This window comes from Lutra lutra, chromosome 7, assembly GCF_902655055.1.
Source record: "Lutra lutra chromosome 7, mLutLut1.2, whole genome shotgun sequence".
Classification (NCBI taxonomy): domain Eukaryota; kingdom Metazoa; phylum Chordata; class Mammalia; order Carnivora; family Mustelidae; genus Lutra; species Lutra lutra.
In genome coordinates this window covers 72,661,531-72,683,380 of record NC_062284.1, presented here as the reverse complement: position 1 = coordinate 72,683,380, position 21,850 = coordinate 72,661,531, and the positions used below count along the sequence as shown (strand labels likewise).

General features: G+C 39.5%; 1 pseudogene and 1 gene segment (V, D, J or C); one reads left to right on the top strand and one right to left on the bottom strand.

Moving 5' to 3' along the window:
* Positions 1-1,694: 1,694 nt before the first annotated feature.
* LOC125104470 (MOB kinase activator 1A-like) lies at positions 1,695-9,798 on the top strand (annotated as a pseudogene).
* A 4,816-nt stretch (positions 9,799-14,614) lies between these two features.
* On the bottom strand, positions 14,615-15,307 carry LOC125104469 (T cell receptor alpha variable 13-1-like). The segment is given in 2 exon segments: positions 14,615-15,051; positions 15,193-15,307. Coding segments are annotated over 2 exon segments (489 nt in total).
* Between the last annotated feature and the right edge of the window lie 6,543 nt (positions 15,308-21,850).

Below are 21,850 nucleotides of genomic sequence, written 5' to 3'. Positions count from 1 at the left end.
TGACTGGGCCACTTGTTGCTGTTCAAAGTCAATGTTGTTCTCTCCCTTTCCTTCTCTTTGTGTTCCTTATTGTTTCTTCTCTTTTTCCCTTCATTCTTGTTCTCTCCACTTTCAGCAGAGATAGATGAAAAGGTAGTATATCTGGGATATTGAGGTAGTTCCAAGGTCAGTAAGTTGGGAGATTTTATTCATAACAATTGACAACAGGTAATGGGATTTTTCTGTTGAGTTTCCAGGCTCACAATACCCAGAAATAATCCTATCCTGGTACCTATGAGGAATTATCTGTATGATGGATTTCTAGAGACATGGCCTCCAGAAGTCTGAAGTTGACATGAAATGGCAGAACTGAAAACCTGAGGTGAACTTGACACAGACTCTGTCCCCTGTCTTCCTTACCTTTGCTATCTATAATTGGACTGGCTTGCATGATTTCTGTTCTCTCCTTAACTGTTCAAGGTTGGACCATCAGAAAGTCTTTGTTTCTTTTAAGGTCTAGAGTGCCTTCTAGAGTACTGACGAGGTTGGCAAAAACACTTCAGATCAAGCTATTCAGGAGAAACAACTCCCAGCCCCATTCATTCCAGGCTTCCTGATGAAGGAAAAGCAGATGATCAGAAAAGAAGTTAAATGCTTAGACTGAATGGGGATTACAAGTGAACCAAATCTCATGTTTAAAATGGAATTGCATGGAAATTAATATCAGAAAATAATTTAGTAAGTCTCATCTTGTGCTACTTATTTAATTTCTTTACCTTAGTCAAAAAATATAAGTATTCCTTGAACTTTCAGTTTCAATGGGGTAATTTACTAGATGTTTAGGATATATAAAAGTGTAATGGAATATTATTCAGCCCATAAAAAGAGTGGAATCTTGCCATTTGCAATGACATGAATGGAACTAGACAGTATAATGCTGAGGGAAGTAAGTTAGTCAGAGAAAGAACAATACTATATAATGTTAACTCCTACAGAATTTAAGAAACAAACCAAACAAGGAAAGGGAAAAATATAAGACAGAGAGAGATAAATCAAGAAACAGACTCTTAATTAGAGAGATCAAAGTGATGGTCACCAAAAGGGAGAGGTTGGGGTATGGGTTCAATAGCTGAGGGGATGAAGCAGTGCTCTTGTCCTGATGAACACTGGGTTTTCTGTGGAAGTATTGAATCACTGTACTGTACACCTGACACTAATATAACACTGTATATTAACTAACTGGAATTTAAATAAAAACTGTGAGTGAAGTGAGATACCACCTCACACCAGTGAGAATGGCTAAAATTAACCAGTCAGGAAATGACAGATGTTGGTGAGGATGCAGAGAAAGGGAAACCCTCCTACATTGCTGGTGGGAATGCAAGCTGGTGCAGCCACTCTGGAAAACAGTATGGAGGTTCCTCAAAAAGTTGAAAATAGAGCTACCCTATGACCCAGCAACTGCACTACTGCGTATTTTACCCTAAAGGTACAAATGTAGAGACTCAAACGGGCATGTGCACCCCAATGGTTACAGGAGCAATGTCCACAATAGCCAAACTGTGGAAAGAGACTAGACATATATCAACAGATGAATGGATAAAGAAGATAAGGTATATATATATATATATATATATATATATATATATATATATATATATATAATGGAATACTATGAAGCCATCAAAAGAAATGAAATCTTGCCATTTGCAACGATGTGGATGGAACTAGAGCGTACGTATTAAGCAAAATAGGTAATCAGAGAAAGACAAATATCGTATGATCACATTGATATAAGGAATTTGAGAAACAAGACAGGATCATAGGGAAAGGGAGAGAAAAAATGAAACAAGACAAAACCAGAGAGGGAGACAAACCATAAGAGAATCTTAATCTCAGGAAACAAACTGAGGGTTGCTGGAGAGGAAGGGGGTGGGAGGGATGGGATGATGGGGGGTGGATATTGGGGAGGGTATGTGCTATGGTGAGTGCTGTGAATTGTGTAAGACTGATGAATCACAGAACTGTACCCTGACACAAATAATATATTATATGTTAATTTTTTTAAAAATTCTGGAGAAGCAGTAACATTAGGCCAAGAAATAACAATAAGTGCATTTAATTACCCGACCTTAGTTGGACAGAATGTAAAAAGAGTTGGTGGTGAGATTTTCACAAAGGACAAAGGACTATTTCCTGGAACAGACAGTTCACAAACAAAAGAAATGCACTCTTTTGACTATTGCATTGAAAGCTGATTCAGAAGGTAATGGTAAATGAGCCTGAAACCAGTTAAAATGAATCTTTCCTGAAAGTGAAAAAAAAAACTGTGAATGAATGAAAGAATGAATAAATAAATTTTTAAAAGAATATATAAAAGAGAATAGCACACTAGTTTACAATCTATGGGAAAAAACAAAACTATACATAACTGTAATAGGGTCAAGGAGCAGGACTCAGAGGAGGGAAAACTAAAAACTACCTGATCCCAGAGGAGGGAGAAATGCTTGTACTTCAGGTGCCTGGACAAAATGTTATATAGAAGTTGATCATTCTCTCCTTTCCCCTTTTTGGTGACAAGAATAGAAGGGAATATACATAAACCTTTATGAAGGCTTTTATGACTCTTTCTTACATTTAACAAAAGTGGGAATTTGTGAATATATGAATTATTAAAGTCATTATTACCTATAGTCTAAAATCCCTTTTGACTAACAACCCCAGTTCTGACCCTTTGTCACTTACTACCCTAAGTCGTTTTCATCTTGATAATTTGGAGTTGATGTTTCAAGGTGTTTTACTAGATTTTGATCACTAGCAAATGGACAGTATTTTATTTAGACGTTGTTATAACACAAATAAACATTTTGGGTATACCTTTCTGTAAGTCCTCCTAAAATAAATAAGTCATTAAAAATACTTAAAAAACAAAGAAGATTGCAACCATATTGGCAAAGTGTTGCAGTACAATACAGACATTGCTTTTTTCTATTACATTTTTTCTTATGTTCAGTTAGCCAACATATAGTACATCATTAGTTTTTGATGTGGTGTTCAAGGATTCATTACTTCATATAACACCCAGTGCTCATCACAACACATGCCCTCCTTAATGCCCATCATCTAGTTACCCCCCCCTCCATTCTGTATCCTTTGGTTTGTTTCCCTGAGTCCAGAGTCTCTCATGGTTTATCTGCCTCTCTGATTTCTTCCCATCCAATTTTCCCCCCTTTCCCCTGTGGTCCTCCAGGCTATTCCTTATATTCCACATATGAGTGATACCATATGATAATTGTCTTTCTCAGCTTGACTTATTTCACTTAGCATAATCCCTTCCAGTTCTATCCATGTCAGTGCAAATGGTAAGTATTCATCTTTTCTGATGGCTGAGTAATATTCCATTATATATGTGAACCATATCTTCTTTATCCATTCATCTGTTGAAGGACATCTAAGCTCCTTCCACAGTTTGGCTATTGTAGACATTAATGCTATGAACATTGGGGTGCCTGTGTCCCTTATTTCATTACATCTGTATCTTCAGGATAAATACCTAGTAATGCAATTGCTGGGTTGTAGGTTAGCTCTACTTTTAATGTCTTCAAACCTCTATACTGTTTTCCAGAGTGGCTGTACCGGCTTGCATTCCCAACAGTGTAAGAGGGTTCCCCTTTCTCCACATCATCACCAACACTTGTTCTTTCCTGTCTTGTTAATTTTTGCCATTCTGACTGATGTAAGATGGTATCTCACTGTGGTTTTGATTGGTATTTCAATGATGGCTAGTGATATTGAACATTTTTTCATGTGTCTGTAGCCATTTGTACGTCTTTTGGGAGAAATGTCTGTTATGTTTTCTGCTCACGTTTTGACTGGGTTATTATTTTTTGGATGTTGAGTTTGAAAAGTGCTTTATAGATTTTGAATACAAACCCTTTATCTGAAATATCATTTACAAATATCTTCTCCCATTCCATGGGTTGACTCTTACTTTTGTTGACTGTTTCCTTTGCTGTGCAGAAGCTTTTAATCTTGATGAAGTCCCAAAAGGTCATTTTTGCTTTTGTTTCCCTTACCTTTAGAGACTTATCTTGAAAGAAGTTGCTGTGGCCAATGTTGAAGAAGTTACTCTGACGATGTTCTCCTCTAGGATTTTGATGGATTCCTACCTCACATGTAGGTCTCTCATCCATTTTGAGTTTATCTTTGTGTATGGTGTAAGAGTGTGGTCCAGGTTCATTCTTCTGTATGTGACTGTCCAGTTTTCCCAGCACCATTGATTGAAGAGACTTCTTCCATTGGACATTCTTTCCTGCTTTGTCAAAGATTAGTTAACAATAGAGTTGAGGGTACTTACTGAGGTCTCTATTACTTTTTGCACAACATCCCTGACTCCTTTGCATTCCCCCAATTCCCTGACTTGTGGCTCTCTGTTAGACATTGCAAAAGTCTAGAGTTAGTCTCTAGTTAGAGAAATCTATAGGATTTTCCTCCCGTATCACCTATCAATCTGTATTGTTAGGAAACATCAGTGCAAGAGCATTTTCCCTCACCATATTTCCTGGGTGCTGAGAATGATCTCACTTGAGTTCTTACCATCAGAAAGCCAACTGAGCTATTTATCTGGCCAAAACATGAACCTCTTCCTCCATTCTGTTTCTGTCCCCAGCCCTTATGTTGAATATCAGTCTGTGACTATCACTTGATTTACTAGAAAAGAAACCACAGCAGAGGTGGCTGGCCCACTTTTCCTTGCTCAGGTACATCTGTTCCTCCTCCTTTCTTCTGTTCCATTCTTTCTGTAATAAAATCTGTTCTGGACTGAAGCTCTCCCATCATCTCTCCTGCTTATACTCAGTCAGGAAGATATTTGGAAGAGGCCACCTTCTCAGGGACACTGTGTGTATCTAGAAGTGTCATAGACAAAGCAACACACACCAGGGTGGCCTGAACAACTTCTCAGCCTGGAATTTCACCACAAAGATGAACAAGAGAACAATTCATCTGTAACTGTTTGTTTATTTAAAGATTTACATATTTTGGAGAGAGAGAGAGAGTAAATGGGGGAGGGCAGAAGGACAGGGAGAAAGAGAGAGAAGCAGAATTCCAACCCAGCATTCAGGGAGTCTGATGTTGCGGCTCGATCAAACACACCTGAGATCATAACCTGAGCAGATCAAGAGTCAGACACTTAACCTACTGGGCACTCCAAGACCACTTCATTGTTGTGTAATTCTACCTTGAAATTAGTTACACCCTGGCCGAGGAACTCTTGGCATTGAACTGTTTTCAATGTCACTAAGGACCACCTGGCTTAGGGGAATGTTACTGCTGGTTCCTATGCTCTAGTCATTTGTATGATTTTGTATCAACCAGACACTGATGGACAAAAAACAGATTGTGTTGGAACCAGAATGCATCAGGAAAAGACACGCAGCTTCCAGGCCCCTGTTCTGCTCAGAATTTGTGCTCAGCTCCTCCTGCAGTCCCTGTCACTGTGTCACTCAGGGCACAGTATTACACAGCTGAATCTGAAGCTTGCACTGAGCCTTTCTCCAAGTGGAAGGATTTTGATTTGCTGTTAAAGGTGGCTTCAAATCCTTTGTTGCTTTTCTTCTTCTTGTCCTTCAAGGCTTTCAGGAAGAGCTGTTGACCTTCACCGGGATACTGGACATACCAGAAAAGAGTAAGGTATCCTGATGCTGAATAAGTGCAGTTCACAGTCAGGGAAGCCTCTTCTAAGAGGGTCACTTGGCCTTCAGTCTGAGTCACTGAGTCTCGACGGGTTTGTTCTGAGGAAAGAGAAAGGAGATTTGTGTCACCTTGGGCATAAAACTCATGGATAAATAATAGTTAAAGGTTTTGCTGACACCATGGAAGAAAGAATTCAAATTTTAAGAAGAATGGTAATTCCCAAGCATTTAGAGTACCAGAGTCACGAAGCCTGGAGAACACTTCATCTCTGGAGCATCACCTAAATAATGTTCTTCATTCTTACTATGGAGAAGGTTGAAGTGAAAGAAATGATCAGTAGAAACCCAGATTTCATACAGGAAATGTCACTGCGGTAGGAAGCTGCACTCCCTGGTAGACAGGGACTAAAATGTGTGCATGTTGGCCAGAATCCCCCCCAAGTCAGCCATCTGTTTCATCCCTGACTTCATGAGGCACATGTCAGGCTTCACGTGGCCCTGGGAAGTCTGAACAACAGCAATCCTGACTTCTCAGGTCTGTTTTGTTCTTAAGACACTACCTGATGTGGAAGTTCTTTAACACAGCATCCCAGGACATTTCTGTACCTGGGAGGGTAACAATCTTCAGAAGCATTTTACTACAGTACTTAATATTCTCATGTGTCCATGTGGGCTGGCCTATTACCTACTGACTGCCAGAAAAGGAACTGGAGTTGAATACAGAAAAAGTAAGAGGAAGTCAAGTCATTGGTGACTGATTCTGTGTTTTTGGCACTTTATGCAATATTTAGAACAGTGACTCATTTTTTAAGTACTCACTAAATATTTTTAAATTAAACAAATATAATGAACAAATAGCATTTATTTGAAATACCGTATTTACTTATTCCTAAACTATTAGCAATTGCAATAAATACTATTTTTAATAAAAAGTTTCAGAAGTCACACTATCTAATAGTCAAATACCCCTGACTTTTACAATAATTAAAAAGTGAAAAATAGGAATTTCAGACAGAATAAATTCATACACAGAGTCATCAAATCCCTATAGAATGATTTGAGAGTTTATGTTCTCACAGTTTTATTGACTCCAACATAAGGTGACTACTGTATGTGAATTCAGCAACAAATACTAATCCTATCTTCTTAACAGGTTTAACCTCAAGGATGCTTTCTATTATCATCCATCTCACACTTTTTGTTGCCAAACTTTAATCAAATAATTTTTCCCAAAAGGTAAGAAATCAGGATTATCAGAAAAAAGTTCTATAAGTGGACACATCTTCTGTAAAGCCCTGTAAATATATACTCTAGACACATTAGGAAGCTTAGCTCAGCTGTTTCCTGGAGGCGATTCCCCACACATGCAGGTCGAGGAACATCAGAGTCCAGAGCCAACACGGGAACGGTTTCCCAGATACAAAATGAAGTAAGAAATTCAGGCCTGGATACTGTTTCCGTTCATGTATCCCTTCTCTTCCCCTTCACCTTCCAAATCACATTGTCAGAACCTGCCTCAAAATTATGCTAGAAAGCAATTTTAGACAAGCCATTACAAATGTCTCTTCAGATATGCAGGGACAGGGGGCATGGGTGGCTCTGTCGTTGGGCATCTGCCTTCCTCTGGGGTCATGAACCCAGAGTTCTGGGATCAAGCCCCACATCAGGCTCTCTGCTCAGCAGGAAGCCTGCTTCTCCCTCTCCCTCTCCCCTGCTTATGCTCCCTCTCTCGCTGTATCTTTCTCTGTCAAATAAATAAAAATCTTAAAAAAAATGATCTCTGGGACAATGCTAAATAGTTTGGGATGATGCTGGTTGAAAATAAACAGTATAATACTTGGATGCAGAAAGTCATTAGGCATAAATTAAAAAATATATATAGTTTCAGGCCAGTGAGAGCCTACAGGAGAAATATTTTGCATTTTATATGACACAAGAAGACTGGCACCACAGTGAGGGAAAATAGTGCATAGAATGATATTGAATGGCTGTATTAATACATAATTTACATAACAATAAAGTGCAGCAAATTCAACAATTCTGTAGGATTTGATGTATGTATATATTTGTGAAGTCATCACTACAATTGAGAAAATGAACATATACATCACCCCAAAACTTTCTTCATGTCACTTTGTAATCCTCCTCTCAACCCTCCTCATCCCCATTTCCAGGGAACCTTCCTGTCATGAATTAGTTTGCATATTTTATAATTTTGCATAAATGGAATCATATGCTTCTTCTCAGCATAAATATTTTGAGAGATTCTTCCATAGACATGTTTATCAAGACTTTCTTTCTTTCTGTTGCTGTGTACTACCCCATCATATGCCTATAAAACAACTTGTCTATTCACCTGTTGCTGACGATCTCAATTAATCTCAGTGGGGCTCTTAGAAATAAAGCTGCTATGAACATTTGTGTATAAGATGTTTTATAGACAAATGCTTTCATTTCTCTTGGATCAATTTCTGGAGTACAACGGCTGGGTCATATGGTAGGCATACATTTGACTTTCTTAAACCAATTTGTTCTAGTAGCTATTTTGTAGGTTCTCTTGAGTTTTCTGCTCAGATGGTTATGTTGGCTGTTAAAAGATAAGTTCACTTCCCCCTTTCCAGACTGTCTGGCGTTTGTTTCTTCTCCATGCTGTATTGTATTGGCTGGAACCTCTACTTCAATATGAAATACAAGTGGTGAGAGCCAAAATTCTCCCCTTATTTCTGAAACTAAGGAGAAAGCATTTAGGTTTTCACCACCAACTATGACATCTGATGTAGGTTTTCGGTTGAGCCCTTTTTCATTAAGGAAATTTCCTTCAATTCCTCAATCCCTGGGAGTTTCTCTCAGGAATGAAGCTGGATTTGTCAGACACTTCTTCTTGTACCTATTGAGGTACCTTCCTAAATTGCTCATCCACTATGTGCCAATCTCTTCAGATATATTACCGATATGTTGTCACAACAAAATATTAAAAAAGATATCATTCTCCCAAATTTACAAATAATAAACAAGTTCAAGGGGCACCTGGGTGGCTCAGTCTGTTAAGCAGCTGTCTTCTGCTCAGGTCATGATCCCGGGTCCTAGGATCAAGTCCCACATCTGGCTACTTGCTCAGCAGGGAGCCTGCAGCTCCCTCTGCTTGTGCTCTGTATCTCTCTCTCTCTCTCTCTCTCTCAATTCAATAAGTAAAATATTTAAAAATAAATAAAAATAAAAATAAATAAAGCAAGCTCAAAAGTATCAAGAACTTGATGGCAGAGCTAATACGTCTGAACACAGAGATAGATGATAGAAAAAAGCCTGTTCCCTGATTTTCAGATCAGCAAGGTGGGGGAGGCCAGCATAGCAACTTGCTCCTGCTAGACCTGTGGTTCATAGCAGAGGCACCCAGTACTTTCATGGGCCAAGAGTTGAGGACTGTTTGCTTCCTTCTGGTGCCTGCCTGGGCTCTGAATCCAGACAGCACTGGGGGCCAGCGGTCCCTCTCCTCTGAGGATAGAAGTTGAGCTACCTCTTCAGGTGCCACTCCTCTAAAATATTCAAACCAAAGAAGAATATGCCTGAGGGTTCTCATCAGCTCTTAAAACAGGCAGAATCAACTCTAGGAAGTGGAAATCTGAGACAAGCTCTTACGTTGCCAGAGGGAGAGGACTTCAGTGAATGGATTGCAGTTAACACTGTAGATTTCTTCAACCAGATCAACATGCTGTATGGAGCTATTACAGAATTCTGCACTGAAGCAAGCTGTCCAGTCAGGTCTGCAGGTCCAAGATATGAATACCATTGGGAAAATGGTACTAATATCAAAAAGCCAATCAAAGGTTTGGGGTCAGGATCAGCTTGATGATGAAAGTCTTTTGCCTTCTAAGTTTGGTGTCCCCTTTCCAAAATCTTTATGTCTATGGCAAAGACCCTTCAAAGGATTTTTCTAGGTTTATTCATATTCATCACCAGCAGTTTGATTCTGTGATGTAGCTGTGAGAGGAGGCCCACCTCAACACCTCCCTTAAGCCCTTTTTTTTTCTTTCTTCAGGAGTTTAATCTGATTGATAGGCATGAGTTGGCACCTCTTCAGGATTTAATCGAGAAGCTTGTATCAAAGACAGATAAATGCTTCTTCTAGAACATAGTTCCCTTCCTGCTTCATCTGCTAGAGCTATCTCATTGCTATCTGTTAAAGACTAGTGATATGGACATTAAGAAAACAGGATAAAAAGACACTTATTGTTTCTGTGTACTGATAAAATTTTTCCAAAGGTAGATTGGCCCAATCCTTCAGTGAGAAATTCAAGACGCAGCCAACTCTGAGGCACTTTGTGGCCACTCCTGTTATTGTCAGAGTTAGACTGGTTGTAACATGTGGTAACTGACATGTAGTCTATTCGTTTACTTATTCCTTTACTGAAGAAAATGATTGAGTGCTTCAGGTGACAGCATAATGAAGACTAAGAATTCCCACCAATACTTTATTAACAAGTTTCCAGAATAAATTACCTAATAAAGCGATCAGATCAGTTTTACTCTGTTTTTATTTACAAATAGAGGAGTATTTTAAAGTTTCCTTAAGATTTAGAACATTTGGGGGTACCTGGGTGGCTCAATCGTTCAGCATCTGCCTTTGGCTTAGGTCATGATCCCAGGGTCCTGGGATGGAGCCCCACATCAGTCTCCCTGCTCCACGGGGAGCTTGCTTCTCCCTCTCCCACTCCCTCTGCTATGTTTTCTCTTTTGCTGTGTCTCTCTCTGTCAAATAAATAAATAAAATCTTTAAAAAAATTTAGAACATTTGTGTGTTACTTTGCATAACCTTTGAGTTTGAAGTTTGTATACTACTGTTTTTATAGGTAAGATTATATATATAAAGAATATACATATATATATATTTTTTTTTTCAAAATCCATGACTGCTATTTAAATCCTCATATGACCTGTGTGGTATGGGGGTAAACAGAGTTATTTCTAAAATGACTATTTTTTCATCTATACTTGGTATGCTATTTATATAAACTAATCCAAAGTTTTAGGAGTATGTATATAAGAAATAATTTCCCTGAGGTATGTAAGGATAGTCTTGTACATTTTTATTAATTTTTGTTAGAAGATTTTGTATTTTTTTCACTACTGGTATATTTTATCAAATCAATCTGACAGAATGACAGATTCATACGTCATTGTATGAGTGATGTGAATAATCATGTGAAATGTTTGAGATAGATGCTATATTTGTGAATATACTTGAATGACTTTTTTCATTTAGTAGAAACCTTTCTCAAAAACCTTTCGCAAAAATCTAGAAACAGTATTGCCTTCAGCAATCCACTTCTGCTATATACTCAAAAATGGGAAGAATTTGCCTATATACCAAAAATATTGAGATGTTTCTGAATTCCTATTTCTCCCCAAAAGTGGAAGCAACCCCAAAGTCCATCAACAGATAGGAATGGATAAACAAAATGGGATATGACATACACTGGAAGATTATTCAACCTTGAAAAGGAAAGAGATTCTGTCACAAGCTGCAATATAGATGAATCCTGAGGAGATATTTTTAAATGAAATGTCACAAAATGACCCATACTGCAGAATCGACTTCTATGAGATATCTAAACTAGTCAAACTCATGAAAAGAGAAATCAGAATGGTAGTTCCCAAGGACTGGAGGGATGGAGTAATGGAGAGTTATTGTTTAATGAGTACAAATATTTTGTTTTTCAAGATGAAAAGAATTCTAGAAATCAATGGTGTTGCTGTTGACCAACAATGTAAATGTATTTCATACCAGTAAATTCTACACTTAAAAGCTGTTAAAATGGTAAATTTTATGTTAAAATGGTAACACTTTATAATTAAAAACATTTTAAGAGATTCTTTTTAAGATTTCGACTCTACATATCAGCCTTCAAATCAAATATGAGAGTGTTAGAATGCAAGACCAATTATCAACCATCCATTACCATCCAAAATTTAAGGCACTCCAGGAATGGGGTTAGAGATGTAGTGTGGAACATTAAACAAAGAGTTCTGGGAAGTGTGCAAACTGAGCCAGGTGTTGGCAAAAAGTGATTTTGAAGGAGTGTTAAATTCAAGGACAGGAAGGAAGTGGAAAATTCACACTCTGCTCCTTCACAGTGTTTCCCTAAGAGCTCCTAATTATGAGCATTTGTGGGTAAGACTAGTGGGAAGCAAGTAAACTTCCAGTGTGCAAACTGAGCACACCTATGCTAGAGGTGTTAATAAGAAGGAACAAACTACATCATAGAGCAGACCCCTCAGAAAGTAAATATGAGTATGAATGACCCACAACAACCAAACCGAATTAGACTAAACCCTAAACACAACACCCAGCCCCTCACCCATACATCATCCCATCTGTGGCCTCCCACCAGTGCACACAGGATAGCAATAGCAGTGAGCTTTTGTAAGCGGCTAGTGAGCATGCGCAGAGAGCAGTCCCACTTCCCCGGATTGGGAGAAATCACACAAGTTCAGTCAGCACCGTCCTAGAGAAAGCAAACAAAAGGGAGACTCTAGGCACCCAGTCTGGCTTCACAGGATCAAGAAAAGGCTTAAAAGTTTGTACTACCTTGTCCCAGAAAATAAGAAACAAATATACCAAACATGATGAAGGTTTAAACTTGAATGTGTCTGGATCTGAGACCAGTGCACACTCAGGCTAAAATACTTCTTTTCTTCCACTGTATCAATTCTCACCTCAGTATGATCAAGCATTCAAACCTGAAGGAACTGCACCCTCTCTCTTGCTTCTAACTGGACTTAAGAGGAAACGAATGAATAATATAGAAGCATGCTTCCTTCTGACTCCATTATCAGGCTTGGAAGAAAGGCATGAATCAGGAGTTGTCTTCCTTCTACTGCTCAGGAGCTGGCAGTATATGGAGGGAAAGAATCAAGTCCATTGACGTGTTGGGCTACAGTTCTAACCTCCTTTGGTCAGATGTGATAAGCTGAATTTAATTTGATGTGTTTCCCAATAAGAAAAAGCCAGTGAGCAAATAACTCACAACTGTAACTCTGCTAAGAGAAACCACTCTCACCATGACAATTGCCAGTTATATCCATCCTTAGTGAGGAAGACCTGGAGGAACATTGTAAGGAGCCTACCCTTGAGCAGAGGTAGGAGAATGAGAGAATTAAATATTTACACATTAGCTCCAATGATGTCTCTACAACACTAGAGAAATAACATTTTTAGAAAAGAAGGTTGTGATTAACAATGTTTAATTCCGTGAAATGTGAATATATGTGGCAGGGAGGTTGGTAAGAGGTCATCTCTTTATTAGCCATTACTCCAAATGCCTTTGTGCAATCTACTACTAATAATAAGGGGGCTGAGCTGCACCTGGGTGGCTCAGTGGGTTAAGCCTCTGCCTTCTGCTCAGGTCATGAACCCAGGGTCCTGGGATTGAGTCCCGCATGATGCTCCTTGCTTAGCAGGAAACCTGCTTCTCCCCTGCCTGCTGCTCTCCCTGCTTGGGCTCTCTCTGTATGACAAATAAATAAATAAAACTTTAAGGGTGCCTGGGTGGCTCAGTGGGTTAAAACCCCTGTCTTCAGCTCAGGTCATGATCCCAGGGTCCTGGAATTGAGCCCCGCATCAGGCTCTCTGCTCAGCAGGGAGCCTGCTTCCCCTTTCTCTCTCTGCCTGCCTGTCTGCCTACTTGTGATCTCTCTATGTCTCTGTCAAGTAAATAAATAAAATCTTTTAAAAAATAGTAAGGTGGCTGACACATACATATAAATATTTTCCCATATATCTCAGAAAGAAAAGTTTTCATTATAACAATAACAAAAATTTACAAGTCCAGTAAAAATTGAATTATCTTTGAACCACTGAGCACTATTAAAAAAGAGACATATATAAATGGAAAGAAACAGTATGTTGTAAAACAATCAAATAATCAAATAATTACAATAAAATAAAATACAATACAAAAATAAAAACAATCAAATAATCAGACACTTCAAGGACTTTTGTTTGTCACAAATAAATTTACAAATTCAATCCAATCATAAACCTTAAATTAAATTATGAGTAGCGGAATTCTTCTATCCTTCTTTCATTAACATCTACTGCTAATGAATTATGTGAAAATGTTTGTTGTACCTACTGAAAATATAGCAATGAAGAAAATACAAAATTCTGTCTCCTAAATTCTATGAAAGTGTTTTTGTGAACAGATACGGAATTTTGTAAGTGAGAATAGATTTCTGAGTTTTAGCTGAAGCTCACATTGTCAAACCAATCCCTGCTTAATTTCCCTCAAACACACAAGTAGTACATACCATCCCTGGGCTCTAAAGGAAAACCCATGACAAAATTTCTGAACAAGAAAGCAATCAAAGCACATAGCAATGCCTCTCAAATTTTGGCTGAAATACAGAGGAACAAAATTAATATGAAAATGTAATTAAGTAAAATATCTCACAGAGCTATTTTAAAACACATGTTAAATGACTAAATTAAAAAATAAAATAAAATAAAGCAGATCTTTGAGGAAAAAATTGATGAAAGGGGCATGCTCAAATCAAAATATATAAAGTGAAAAAATCACGATCATAATTATAATAAGGAATTTTAGAGACTAAAAACAATAATAGCAATATTATGTGATCATAGAATTTTCATTTTCATATTTGTACTTTCCATATTTCTAAATGTCCAATTATGTTTCAGAATCAGAAATGTCATAAATGCTACCTTTGAAACACAGTGTTTGAGTCTATCCATAGTAAGGTCTTTTCACTGGTACTAAGGAGTTATTTATAGAAAAGGAGCCTTAATAGCAAATGTAAAGTCATCTTTAAAGCCCAGATTTCAAAATAAAACATTACTAACTGCCTTCAAGAATCCATTAGGCAACAGTCATCTAACAAAATGTTCTAACTCTATCCAGGTCATCATTGGCTTACTCTTCCTCTTATATGCTTTTAATGTCTAATATGTTAGCTTCCACTTGTGGATAAACAACAGCACAAATGCTATCCTTAAGGTCTGTGTCAAAGGACAGGGGCTTCCCCAGTCCCAGGTTTGAGTGCAGGCAGCAGGTGACTGGGAAGCAATGTGTGCTTGCTGCGCAGAAGTACACAGCTGAGTCTTCAGGCTGGGTGTCTCTGATGTGCAGGGAGAAACGTTTGGCCGTCTCATTCAATGAGATAGTGAGTCTTTGGTCTTCTTTTGTGGCCACAGTTGAACGAATGTATATAAGGAGCTGGGGACCTTTTCCAAGTTCTTGCTTATACCAGGGGAAGTAGTCTGAGCCACCATCTAAATAACTGCAGTTGATAACAGAGCTGCCTCCCTCCTGGACACTCAGGGTAGAAGGATGCTGCTCCACATTCTCTCCTTGGATGAACCCTGTGCAGAAAGAAAAGGTCAGAGGAAGAAGTAGAGATTCCAGGTTATTGTGCTTCAAAATGCTCTTTTTCTATACCAACAGACCTGAGTAAAGCCAGTCTTGACTTCTGAAGAATATCCACTAATATACTCTGAACTCACAGTTGAGCTGCAGCCACGAGAACGTGATTAAAGCTCCCATGGACGTCTTCATGGTTCCTCCCAGTTAAGCTCAGGTTCAGAATTGCAGCCTCCAGCCAGCTCAGCTCCCTCTCTTATCAGACCATCCCTTCTTTCCTCTAACAGATGTCTTTCCCACATTGTCTACCAGCCAATTAGAAAAAGACTCTGTTGCTGCCGTAGTCTAGTCCATCAGATGCACTAAAATGAACCCTCCACGTGTTCTTCATCAGCGCAGGTGCACTGCCACCTTGTGGTCACATCTCTAGGGAACTCGCTGGGGAAATGCTTTTCTCTTAGCCTGTGTCTCTGAGGGACAAATCTGCATAGAGAAATCTGACTTGCTTTGAGAAATCTATTTGAATGTTATGTGTCTTATATAATGCAAAATATTGAAAGACAGAGTAGAAATTCTAAGAAATCATCAAGCTGCAAACTCAGAAAATATAACTATGTGAGTTTATTTTTGAAGTGCTTTCATTTTCCCAAATCAAAATAGATGGCATGTCCCCCAAAGCAATGCTGCCTCATAGCCTCAGAAGAGTTTTCTCTAAAGAACCCACTATCCATAGAGATTATGCTGAGTGAAATAAGTCAAACAGAGAAAGTCAATTATCATATGGTTTCAGTTATTTGTGGAGCATAACAAATAGCATGGAGGACAAGGGGAGATGGAGAGGAGAAGCGAGTTGAGGGAAATTGGAAGGGGAGGAGAACCATGAGAGACTATGGACTCTGAAAAACAATCTGAGGGTTTTGAAGGGGCGGAGGGTGGGAGGTTGGGGGATCCAGGTGGTGGGTATTGTAGAGGGCACGGATTGCATGGAGCACTGGTTGTGGTGCAAAAATAATGAATACTGTTATGCTGAAAAAAAAAATTAAAAAAAAAAAAAGAACCCACTATCCATCCTGTCATGCTTCCCACTTCCTGGTCAACACTGCTTCACATTTCATACTCCATCATATTTCTCCTAAATACCATGACAGTGTTCTTTCCCCAAGACTCATTGATGAAGTTCTCCAATCCTGTGAGTTTCCAGAATCATCTCTCTCTTCCAAAACCCCTTTCTCATCCACATGAATTTCTGGGATCTTCTGATGACCTCTGTGAGAAAAAATCCAGAGAAGCATAAACATTGTGTGTGCTCAGGGAATGGTACCAAAAAGAAACTGGTCCTAAAGAACTGATCTAGAGAAATAGTCCCTGGGAAAACAAGACTACCTCACTTCCAAGACCAAGACTTTCCTAATTTCTGTGAAGCCTACTCTTAGATCCACAAAAGGACAAAGAATAAAAGTCATGTGCATCCTCCTCTCCCACCATGAAAGATTTAAAGACAGCTATAGTGAAGAATATCAACTCAAAATATAAATATATGCATATATATGAAATGTGTTTTTATGTGTGGAAAACTTCTTGATTCTGAGAATCTTCCATTCCGTCCTCCACTCCCCATAAAATAAGAATTCTCAAATTATTCTCTGGGCAAAATTCCCTCTGCTGGTGGGAAGGTCAATTTTTGCAATTTTTAGGTGTGACCTTCAGAACTTAATGTGACCATTCATATGAATGACTCTCTTCCATGGATTAACTGTTGCACAGATAAGACCATCCCTTGTGTAAAATTCCCAGCTCCATCATGTTTTCATAGAATATTGTTTTCCTTATGGCCTAGGAAAACTTCATCTACCATCTTCATGAACTGCAAGTTGCAGGAACCCTAAATACCCAGTGATCATTTTGCAGACAGTGTGTGAGTTATGCTCATTATACTCATTCTGCCTTTAAAGGGATGTGCACCTGGGATATTAAATGTATTTGTTATTTTGGGGAAAGTCCTTAGAAATACATGTCAGTGTTCACATGACACCGTCACCTCTGGCTTCCTCCTACAGAAACAGTGAGTGATGTATGAGTTTGCTGGTAGAAACACAGTGGCTCAGCCTGAGTCTCCCTTCCTGCCCAAGGTCTCAGACATTTACACAAATTGGAACTCTCCATTCAGGGATTCTAACCAAATGGACCACAATTTTCTCAGAGCCAAGCTGCAGTTATATGACTGGGCTTGCATTAGACACTTTTTCTTTACCCAGCACAATGGCCCTACAGCGAGGAGGCAGGGGAAAAAATGCTAAACCGGAAGTGAGGAAACCCACTTCCTTTCTTGCCCAGCTTATTCACTACCTAATTGTTCCATACTGTCATCTTGGATACAGTCTCTGATGTGTAAAATTAAGTTGAACTAAAGGATTTCTAAGGACTCTTCCGACTCTAAATTTCTTTCATACTATATAACAATGCAAATATGTATTGAGGACTGGTTGTACGCACTGTGGACTGGTGTCAGAGTGGGTGAAATTGCCTGCATCATGGAACCCCAAGACCATTTTCACAAGCACATATGATCTAGTGGGTTTGAGGTTGATCCTAGCCAACACTGAGGACTCGTCAGAAGCAGAGACATGGTTCTTAGAATGAGATCCTATCTGGTCTTTCATTACTTCTATGAGATCAGTAATGTATCAAGGAGAACTATATCAATATTAACATGAACTAAAATGGGACTTTATTCACTGACTGAAAACTCCTCACAGGCAGTGGGACCAGGGGACTCCATGGCTGAGCCATGAGTAGGCAGGATATTCTTTTGGAGACATATTTCTTATATATATTTATTACATATAACTTATCTATTGTATTAAGAAAAGAAAGAATCTCCAGAATTGAGACAAATTAGAGGAGGCGGATGAGCTTACTAACATGGAAAGCAAGAAGCACTTTTTTAAAAAATATCCCAATTGCTTTCTGGATTCTGGCTTTTTCCTAAAACTTTAGTTTGGAGTTTCAAAATTTCCAGCCAATTTTTGAGATCATTTCAAAATGGAAATTTGGGGACTTTATTCAAAAACCAAGGAAAAGCTTTCATTAGGTAATGTTTCTAGGGGAGATATTTCTAAAATTCTTTAACTTGGGGCACCTGGGTGGTGCAGTTGGTTAAGCTTCTGCCTTTGGCTCAGGTCGTGATCTCAGGGTCCTGGGATTGAGCTCCACCTCAGGCTCCCTGCTCAGTGAGGAGCCTGCTTCTCCCTCTCCCTGTGCCTACTGCTCTGCCTTCTTGTGTGTGCTCTCTTGCTTTCTGTCAAATAAACAAGTAAAAAAACCTAAAAAAAAATTTAATTAAAAAAATAACATAAAATGCTTTTAACTCTTCATACATCCTAGTTTCATGTCTCTGATTTTAATTTTTTTTTAAGATTTTTTACTTATTTATTTGACAGACAGAGATCACAAGCAGGCAGAGAGGCAGAAAGACAGAAAGGAGGAAGCAGGCTCCCTGCTGAGCAAAGAGACCGATGTGGGACACCATCCCAGGACCCTGAGATCATGACCTGAGACAAAGGCAGAGGCTTTAACCCACTGGGCCACACAGGCGCCCCTGATATTAATGTTTTAAAGACTTATTTTCTTTTCAACTATCTCAACCAGGTTCAAAGAAAAATGAGGCCAATGTACTGAGGCTTTCAGTCCACCTCATACCCCCACACAGGTATGGGCTTCCAACTATCACCTTCTCCATGACTCTTTCACAACGGATGAGCCTACACTGTCACATCATGTCACCCAAAGCCCACAGTTTTTCTAGGGTTCACTCCTGCTGTTCGACATTCTGTGGGTGTGAACAAGTGTATAAGCCATGTATCCACATTATAGTATCATATAGACAAGGCTCACTACACTAAGTATTCTCTGTGTTCTATTGATCCCTGCTGCTCTCCTCAACCCTTGGCAACCACAATCTTTTACTCCCTCCATAGTATTGCCTTTTCCAAAAAGTCAGAGGATCAGAATCATATCCTACATAGCCTTTTCTGATGGGTGGTATTCACTTAATAAAATGCTTTTAAGGTTCCCCTATCTCTTCACTCCTTTATGGCTCGTTTCTTTTTAGCAGCAAATCATATTCCATTGTTTGGATGTAACACCATTTATTTATTCATTTGCTTATTAAAGGACATGCTGTTCACTTCATAGTTTTGGCAAATGTGAACAAAATTGCCCAAAAACACCTGTGTAAGGTTTGTGTGTGGACATAATTTTTCAACACTTTTGGTAAAAGGACTCAGGAAGGCCATTGCTAGGTCATAGGATAAGAGTATGTTAGTTGTGTAAGAAACTACCAAACCACTTAATCAAAATGTCCATGTAAACACTTTGCATTTGTAGTAATTTCCTGTAGGTATTTACTACACCCTTGGTTGCATCTCAAAGCCCCAGCTAGTCCAAAGCAGGCACAGACAGCACAGGTGGCCCTGCCAACTGCTCAGCTCTCACACAGCCTGCTGTGACCCAGAAACTGAGTCTGCATGTGTTCCTGCCTGAGTCTTGCTGTCCACATATCTCCCTGCTCAGGCACTTGTTCCCCCACTTATGGGACTCACTTATAAAAGACAGGTACAAAGCTAAAACTAGTATTAATTTCAAGACAGTGAGGGCACAGCATCAAACCAAGGGCAGGGTTCTTTGGGAGAATGGGGGACTGTGTAACTGCACAGGTCCCATGCTCAGGAAGCTGACTTTTCTCCCGGCTTCAGGGAGTCTGCCCATCTATCTCGATCTGAATTTTCAGGGGCACAGGCCTTCCTATCAGTGCCCTTTTCTCAACATAAAAACCAGTGCAGGCTGGAACTCAGTATGTGCTAGAATCTTCCACATGCAAGTTTCAACTTTGGGTTTGGGGTCAACAGTTTTTGTCTCTGGCTACAACAGAGAAGGGGATCATTTAGGGTTGTCCTGGAAGCTTTTGACTCCCGTTTCCAAATTGGGAATGATTTTACATAATCATGAAAAAGGATTCATTCAAAATGGAAGGAAGAAACAATGGATTTTCATGGAACATAATGAAAACTTCCATGAGCTCTTCTCCACAAGGTGCTATTTAGAAATGACTGAAATGGATACTTCTGTCAGTGATATATGTCAACACATCATACAAACTGATCAAGAAAATCATTAGATTTTGTGATTCTACAGTCTTCTAGATGAGGTACTCACAGGATAAGCTCTCACAGGATAATCTCCAGATTCACTAACATTGGATTCCACCAAGTCACTTATGCTCTAAAATCCTCTCTTTATTCATGAGTAAAATGAACATACCTATTTACAGTGTATTACCTTGCCGAAATAGAAAATATATGTAATGAGACAAGCAGAGTGCCTGGTCCTCAAAAAAATTATTTTATTATATTTGTATTTCCCATAGTGAAAAAGCTAAACACAAACTTAAAAAAAGTTACATTCTCCTTACTATTCTTTGAAAATAAAAAAATCTACGGTAACTAAAAAATTCAGTCAGATCCCTCTGTTTGTTCAAGATCTTCTAATTCTTCAAGACATTTCCATTTGACTGCTTACAAATAATTTATATGCTGACTGCAAGGACATCTGTGTTCCCAGGGTACTGGATATGGGCATCTCTGTCACTTGCTCCAATGCTGCCATGGTAGAGCTTTTTACCAGCAAAGGGCTTTCTGGGGGAAGAAACGGGCAAGGAATGTGAAATCACAACCCCGATGGGTCTAATTTTAGAAGGAAAAACATGCTGTCACATAAATCTGAAAGTCTGGAAATGTGCAAAGGCGGCAGTTGGAGCAAGTGCCCGCTCCAGGGAAGGGCGGGGGCTGCAGGCGCAGCTGCAGTTTTGGTGCAGGCTGCAGATCACCAGAGAGCACTGTGCCTCCGCACAGGTAGGTGGCTGAGTCTTCCAGTCGGGAGGCCCCGATGTGGAGGGTGCTGGACCGTTCCCTAGTGTTCACTGTGCACTTTAACCTCCCACTGTGCTGCATCCCTGAAGCTATGTAAAACAGCCTGGTGAGACCGCTGCCCCCGGGGTGCTGTTGGAACCACTGCACACTGCCTGGAGTGCTAGAAAAATTGCACTTCAGAGTAGAGCTGGCTCCTTCTTGGAGGCTCAGGGCTGAAGGGCTCTGCTCCACTGTCATCCCTCTCACCCCTGTGTGGAAAGAGAAACACAAACACAAGTGATGTCACCAGGAGGTCACTGATGCAGTTTCCAAACTTGCAAAATATCCTAAGACACACCGCTGAGGTTGTAGGACCCACTTGGAGTTCCCCCCACCACTGTGGGCTGTGGGATGTGGACTCCACCCGAGTACCCATGAGGAACGCCCCCACTCACAGCAAACCTGGATGCACAGGAGCCCCAGGAGAGCTCCCCAATGTCTCCTCATGATTCCTTGTCTATGTGATGAGGTACTTCTGCCTACTGTGCAGAGTGTAGAGTCTTGGATTCAGAGAAACTGTGTCTTACAGTCAATCCCTTTCAACAGAACCACCGAGCACCAATCACACCTCAGCCCTGTCATTCACAGAACTCCAGTCTCCACCCACAATGGCCCAGGACAGTGCACAGTCACGTCTCCAAAACTGTGCTGGCCAACAGTGCAGGGAGGTAGGGGCAATACTTCTAATATAGGAGGAAAAATGGTTGTTTTTTTTTTTTTCTTAAAACACTTTATGTAAGGGATTTGTGAGTTAGTGTGTGAGGAAAGGTGAATGATATTTCTTTTTTTCCCTCTTTTATTTTATTTTTTTAAATTTTTTATTTCTTTTCAGTGT